Source organism: Pseudophryne corroboree, chromosome 10 (assembly GCF_028390025.1).
Source record: "Pseudophryne corroboree isolate aPseCor3 chromosome 10, aPseCor3.hap2, whole genome shotgun sequence".
NCBI lineage: Eukaryota > Metazoa > Chordata > Amphibia > Anura > Myobatrachidae > Pseudophryne > Pseudophryne corroboree.
The window spans coordinates 61,649,356-61,656,726 of NC_086453.1; the positions used below are offsets into that span (position 1 = coordinate 61,649,356).

A 7,371-nucleotide genomic window follows, 5' to 3' on the forward strand; every position below is an offset into this window, starting at 1 on the left:
AAACTACTCTGGTTTTGACCTTTAAACGATTATCTCTTTCACACATTGGGCAGTCTCTCTGAGAACTCGCCGATGCTTGCGTCACACAGCCTAATACATTCACCCCCAGATCTTATATTAGCTGTGAATAAACCCTTTTATGGTCCATCTCCAACTACAAGCACCCAGTGTTGCAACCTGTAAATTCAATTGAAAAGTGGTCACTTTATGGAACAATTCTCAATGAAACCAGAAATGATATATACAGTATATGTAATGATATAGATATTGCCATAAATTTGTGTCTGTGCTTTTCATGTCTTACAAGCGACACCCCTCCCTGTATGTGGCAGTGGGGATGGGTGTGTCGTTACTGGTGGGTGATGTCAGTGCAGGAGGAGTCTCCTGGGCAGGATATAAATACTGAGCCGTGTTCCTGCTGTGATCAGACATCTCTAGCTCTGAGCTGAGTTCTTGCTTCAACAGTGATTGAACGGAACCCTCTCGGAGTCTCCTCTCTGTACTAAGGAATCTCTTCTATTCACTTACTACTTTTTTTGTGACTCTTCCGCCACCAAAAACCACCAAACGCTGCAATGGGGTCCCAGGTGCGCCAGAACTTCCACAGTGACTGCGAAGCTGCCATCAACCGTATGGTGAATCTGGAGCTGTATGCGTCCTACACCTACCTCTCCATGGTGAGTACCCCCATATACATACACCTACCTCTACACAGTGAGTACCCCGTATACATATACATTCACCTACCTCTATGGTGAGTACCCCGTATACATATACATACACCTACTTCTACATGGTGAGTACCCCCATATACATGCACCTACCTCTACACAGTGAGTACCCCGTATACATATACATTCACCTACCTCTCCATGGTGAGTACCCCCATATACATGCACCTACCTCTACACAGTGAGTACCCCGTATACATATACATTCACCTACCTCTACATGGTGAGTACCCCCATATACATACACCTACCTCTACACAGTGAGTACCCCGTATACATATATTCACCTACCTCTCCATGGTGAGTACCCCCATATACATACACCTACCTCTCCATGGTGAGTACCCCATATACATACACCTACCACTCCCTGGTGAGTACCTCAAATACATACACCTCCCCTCCCTGGTGAGTACCCCAATTACATACACCTACCCCTCTCTGGTGAGTACCCCAATTACATACACCTACCCCTCCCTGGTGAGTACCTCAAATACATACACCTACCCCTCCCTGGTGAGTACCTCAAATACATACACCTACTCCTCCCTGGTGAGTACCCCAATTACATACACCTACTCCTCCCTGGTGAGTACCCCAATTACATACACCTACCCCTCTCTGGTGAGTACCCCAATTACATACACCTACCTCTCCATGGTGAGTACCCCAGTTACATACACCTACCTCTCCATGGTGAGTACCCCAGTTACATACACCTACCTCTCCATGGTAAGTACTACCAATATATATACACCGACCTGTCCATGGTGAGTCCCCCACATAGATACACCTACCTTCCTCTTATGAATAGCCCATATACATTCACCTATCCCTTCCTGGTGAGTGAATCTGGAGCTGTATGCATCCTACACTTACCCCTTCATGGTAAGTACCCCATATACGTATAGGTACACGTACCTCTCCCTGCTAAGTACCCATATACATACATACATACATACATACATACATACATACATACATACATACATACATACATACACCTACCCCTCCCTGGTGAGTAACCCCATATACATACACCTACCCCTCCTTGGTAAACAACCCCATATGCACACACCTACCCTTCCCTGGCGAGTACCCAATATCATACACCTACCTCTCCATGGTGAATACCCCATAGACATGCACCTACCTCTCCCTGGTGAGTAGGCCCATATACATACACCTACCTCTCCCTAATGAGTAGCCCTACATACATACACCTATATCCCTTTGATTTTCTCTTGAGTCACCTTGATGCTGGAAGTGGGCAATATGTCTTTTTCCAAGGGTTGTGGAACTACAAGTCTCAGCATGATCTTGTATTTCCATCGCAGATGGTAACCGTAGGGAGTCAGTTCCTGGTTGTGTAGTAGATTAGACATCTGCTGTTTTGTTCTAGATCTATGTGAACACAGTCTCTAATGTCCTACATGACTAGTGTGTCTCTTTATACAGAGCGCACCCCTGTGTCCTAGTACAGTATGTGCTTCTTCTGTGACTCCAGTTCTCCATACACCCTGTGCCCTCGTACACTGTACACATCTTATCTCTGTTCCCTGGGGGGAGAGAATGTGTTTTTCAGTAACCGCTCCCACACCAGGACATAGAGCGGGGCGGGGGGGATGGAGAGCCTCACCCTCGTAATGTGATCTGTTCCTGCTGCGGCAACAGGATAGAGTGGAATGATGAAATACATTTTATCTGCCATCTATACAGTAGTTTTATTTATTCCTTCATCTAAGCACCAATTAATGCCAGACATCTGCACTCCTTTATATGTGGTATCCTGAAATTATTCACATGTGTGCCATGTTTATATGCTCCCTGTAATGGTTTGCTAATCTAGCACCTGCGTAGCAGTGAGATTTCTATTACTCTGACGGTAACAGAAGTAAATCCAAAAAATGCACATCCAGATATGGATTAGTCACTTGTAATATCTTGTGATACAGTGAGAACCCTGACACTGAGCATATACTGTATGTATACCTCCCAACTGTTCCACATTCAGTGGGAAAGGCCCATTTCCCAAGGACTGTCCCACCGTCTACATAGCTGAGCTGCGAGTAAGTAGCAGGTGAACAGGTGCCGTGCGCACAGCATCTATTCACAGTGTAGGGGAGCCTGGGGGCCCCCACAGTGACGAGATTGGCGTTACCAGGAAGCTGTGCCCCCTTTCCCTTAGGCTCTGCCCCTTTGAATGAAGCAAAACACTTCATTAATTAATCTGTAACATGAAATGTTATCCTAACAATGCTATCAGCTTCTTCCTACAAGAGCTTTTCTTTTAAAAATCAATCTTTATAACTCATCTTCTCTCCCCATTCAGTCCTTCTTCTTCGATCGTGATGACGTGGCCCTTCATCACGTGGCTGAGTACTTCAAGAACCAGAGCCACGAGGAGAGAGAGCATGCTGAGAAGTTTCTGAAGTATCAGAACAAGCGTGGGGGGCGCATTGTCCTGCAGGACCTCAAGGTGAGTACAGCCTCCTCTCTGGCCTGGAGATCTGGGCTCAGCGATGAGAATCTTGTGCAGGTGGCTGTCAGGGTAACGCGGAGTCCTGGGACTTTATTATTCATAAATGAAGACTAATTACTAATGAAATACGCTAAACTGCAACTCTACTACTTGTTGTCCACCTGACACCCTCCCATTGTGGAACATCACAAGTGACGCTTCCTCCCCACTTTGTAGAACTGACCGGCCAACCTATGGTGGTGGTAGATTCTGTCACAAACTACTGATGCTCCTTGTTCTATTTCCTTTCATTTTACAGTAAATATCAGAAAGGTATTTACCTAGTTAGTACTTTCCCAACTGACAATAAAGGTCTAAATATTTTCTTTTCCTCGTAATCTGTTCTGTCTGAGGTCTTCATGGCGGTCTGGATCATACTGAAATGGAACTTCTAGGTTGGTTCTTGAGAAATCAGTTCCCAAAAACCACGGAGGAGCTTGATCTGATTTCAGTGCCGCCAAATGGAAGCAAGAGATGCTTTCTATATAGAACTACTTTCTCTATTTACACTAAACCAATGTCACAATGGCTAACCCACATCTTATAGGTAGCTTCTCTCAGTATCCATGTAGCTATAACAATAAACGCCTCCTGATCTTTCTCTTAGAAACCAGAACGTGATGAGTGGGGCAACACCCTGGAGGCCATGCAGGCTGCGCTGCAGCTGGAGAAGACTGTCAACCAGGCCCTCCTGGACCTGCACAAATTGGCCACTGACAAGGTGGACCCACATGTAAGTATCTAGATGTCCTGTAACTGGCCTAGCATGCAAATGTACCAGCAGTGGTGCAAGTGGAAAAAATGTGTTATAGGTACTGTGTGTGCACGTGCCAAAAAAATGGATGTGGCCAATGACAATGGGGGCGTGCTACACATATTGGGGGGCCAGATACACTTATGACACCAATAGTGCCAGATACACATATGCCCCCACAGTGCCAGATACGCCCCCACCGTGCCAGATATGCTCCTGCAGTGCCATACGCACAAATGCCCCACGGTGCTAGATACACAAATGCCCCCAGTAGTGCCAGATATGCCCCCACTGTGCCAGATACACATGCCCCCGCAGTGACGGATACACATATGCCCCCTCAGTGCCAGATATGCCCCCACAGTGCCAGATACACATGCCCCCACAGTGCCAGATACACATGCCCCCACAGTGCCAGATACACATGCCCCCACAGTGCCAGATACACATGCCCCCACAGTGCCAGATTTGCCCCAGCAGTGCAACTTACCATTGTTGCTGCTGCCTGGGGCTGACACTGTCTTCTGCTGGGGAGAGGAGAGCGCAGCACACGCTTCTCCTGTCCCTCTCCTGCCTCAGTCCGGTCTGCTGAACTGGCACTGGTCCGCAAGCCAATCAGGGCTCACGGTCCGGCAGCAGTGTCTTCTGATTGGCTGCCAGACCGGCTCAGTGCACGCCGCCGCCACTGCTGGACTCGGGTCGGGACTCGCAAGCAGGAAAGGAGAGGCGCGTGCTGCGCTCTCCTCTCTCCAAAACCCAGTGTCTGCAAGGTGGCAGCCCGGCGGTACGATGTACCTGCTGGGATTTTCTTACAGGTACGCCGTACCGCCCCGTACCGGCATACTTGCAGCACTGCGTACCAGTAACTGCTCCAATCTGACTTCATAACTGCTACATTATACACTGTTAGGGTTCTTGCCACTACCTGGGTTACCTGCTTAAATAACAGCACATCAGCTACAGCTAGTTCCTGCACATGGACCTGTTGTACACCTTTGTCCTTAGCACTTCTACGGTAGAGTTACTAAAGCTTCTAAAATAGACAACTGGAGGAGTTGCCATTAGCAACCAATCAGATTCAGTCTATCATTTTCTAGAATCTAACAGAGAGGCAAAATCTGATTGGTTTCTATAGGCAACACCTCCTCTTTTAATAATTAGACGATTTAGTAAATCTACCCCTAGAGTTTCCATTGTAGTAGAATTTGCACTTTATGACCCACCCTCTGCAGAGTAGTGTATGACGGGGGGTAGCCTGTGTGGGGATCTGTAGCCTGTATATAACGGATATATCTCCTTTCTAGCTCTGTGACTTCCTGGAGTCGGAGTACCTTGACGAACAGGTGAAGTCTATGAAGCAGTTGGGAGACTACATCACCAACCTGAAGCGCCTTGGGGTGCCCCAGAACGGCATGGGCGAGTACCTGTTTGACAAGCACACCTTGGGAGAGAGCAGCTAAGAGGTCTCCCTCCTGAGAGGATACAACCAGTCTACTCTGTGTCTATAATTCCTGGTTCCACTTGTCCCCCGGGGGCTATTCCTCAGGGGTAATGAGATGTGCACCTTGTGTGATCTTACCTGTAGAGCAGCAGTGACTGTGCTTGTCAGCAAGCTTCCAATAAAGTTTTTTTCTGCATGTGACGTGTCTTCCCTTAATGTTCCGGCTCAGGGGTCTGATGCAGGAACAGCTGCAAATGCGGCTGCACAACTGCCCAGTATTATTCTCTACAAAGCAAGGCTAACTATAAGGTCATCTTTGTATTATTGTAATCATTTTTAAAGTAAAAACTCACCACAAAATCATATATGTACTGTATGTGTATGTCAATCTGGCTCTGATACAAGCCAATACCTCCCCAGCCATTGCCATGATTGTATACTGTGTGTGTGTGTGTGTGTGTGTGTGTGTGTGTATGTATGTATGTATGTATGTGTATATATATATATATATATATAACGTCATTACTGGTTACCAGTTACACATCATGTGTGAGAACAGTGGGGCACTTCATCTGCCGATGTCTGACTCCTGACTAAAAATATTGCGGCGGATGTTTCCTTATAACCCCGGGAAATAATGCACATTAATTGGCAAGCTGCTCAATCAGATTGTGATGTCACTCAGGTGCTAAAAGGGAGGGGTAATTCTGTGTAAGAAAAAAAAAAATTTGTTATCCCTAATGCACACTGAGTGAAAAATAATACTACATAATAATCAGATAATACCGAGATCTTAGTTGCGTATATCTGCAGATATAGGGTTAAGCCCCCAGGCCGATCGGCAAGGCGTCTCCGTCACTGGGGGTCCGTAATACTCAGTATGGGTCCGGGGTGCAGGACCCCATCACGTCGGCACAGGTCGGCTACCCCAGGTCAGCACACAGGTGAAAATTAATAAGGGATAATAAGAAGCACATAAGTGCTATGTAAGTGAAGTGTGATTGAAATAATACAAAAATATATACAAAGTGATAGGGAAAATCATAAATGTTAATAAAGTGCTAGGGTGTGCCGACCTAAAGCCGCCCAGCCATACCGACGCATGGGCCACCGCACCCCACACCCACCCCATAAATAATTACACATATGTCTGGGTCTGAATGCCCAGTGTAAGGCCACATGATAAAGGCTCCTACAGCATCTGAGAGCCAGCTTACCTGGAGACACACCTAGCTTCTCCAATGGCATTCTGGAGTCAGCAATCCCTCCTAATGCTGACCCATCCATACCCATCCATTATTTTTCACTCAGTGTGCATTAGGGAAAACTAAATATTTTTCCAACCCCGGGAAATACCAAGGATAATCTACAATTTTACGTACATTAATTAGATGTCACAGTGCCGATAACTGAATTATCCCCTATGATTCAAAATAAAATCCAACATCTTGCTCACAGCCTGTAAAAGTGTAGATGTTATTAAATGAGTTTTGTATTGGTCACACTCAGTAAACATTGGAAATGTAATGTAATGAGGCCTTGGTACAAGTCTTCTCGCTACATCCTGCTGTAATACGCAGAAGCCAATAGGGAACAAATATTCCATGTACAGTTCACTGGGATCAGCTAATCGGCAACATAATGAGAGTGATTAAGAGTTAAATGCCCTACACAGTAATGCCCTATGGAACACATTTTGCCCCACAGAGTAATGCCGCTGATACCATATTATGCCCCACACAGTAATGCTCCTTCCACCAAATTATAACTCACACAGTAAGGCCACTGATACCACATTATGCCCCACACAATTATGCCCCTGACACCATATTAAATGCCTCATATAGTAATGCCCCTTACACTACCTGCTTTTTGTCAGAAGTTTCATGATGGTGATGATGATGATGCCGTCTGCTGCCTGCTA

General features: G+C 46.2%; 1 protein-coding gene across 1 annotated transcript; it reads left to right on the forward strand.

Annotated features, from left to right (window-relative positions):
* The first annotated feature begins 411 nt into the window (after nucleotides 1-411).
* Nucleotides 412-5,643, forward strand: LOC134966008 (ferritin heavy chain A-like). The gene is made up of 4 exons (XM_063942457.1): nucleotides 412-677; nucleotides 3,064-3,210; nucleotides 3,860-3,985; nucleotides 5,311-5,643. Exons 1-4 carry the CDS (start codon nucleotides 576-578, stop codon nucleotides 5,464-5,466), a joined length of 531 nt encoding a protein of 176 aa, XP_063798527.1. The 5' UTR covers nucleotides 412-575; the 3' UTR covers nucleotides 5,467-5,643.
* The last annotated feature ends 1,728 nt before the right edge of the window (nucleotides 5,644-7,371 follow it).

Coding starts and splice junctions, on each gene's coding strand:
- LOC134966008 (XM_063942457.1), top strand. CDS start 576: ATGGGGTCCCAGGTGCGCCAGAACTTCCACAGTGACTGCGAAGCTGCC. Junction 678..3,063: donor CCTACACCTACCTCTCCATG/GTGAGTACCCCC, acceptor CTCCCCATTCAG/TCCTTCTTCTTCGATCGTGA. Junction 3,211..3,859: donor TTGTCCTGCAGGACCTCAAG/GTGAGTACAGCC, acceptor TCTTTCTCTTAG/AAACCAGAACGTGATGAGTG.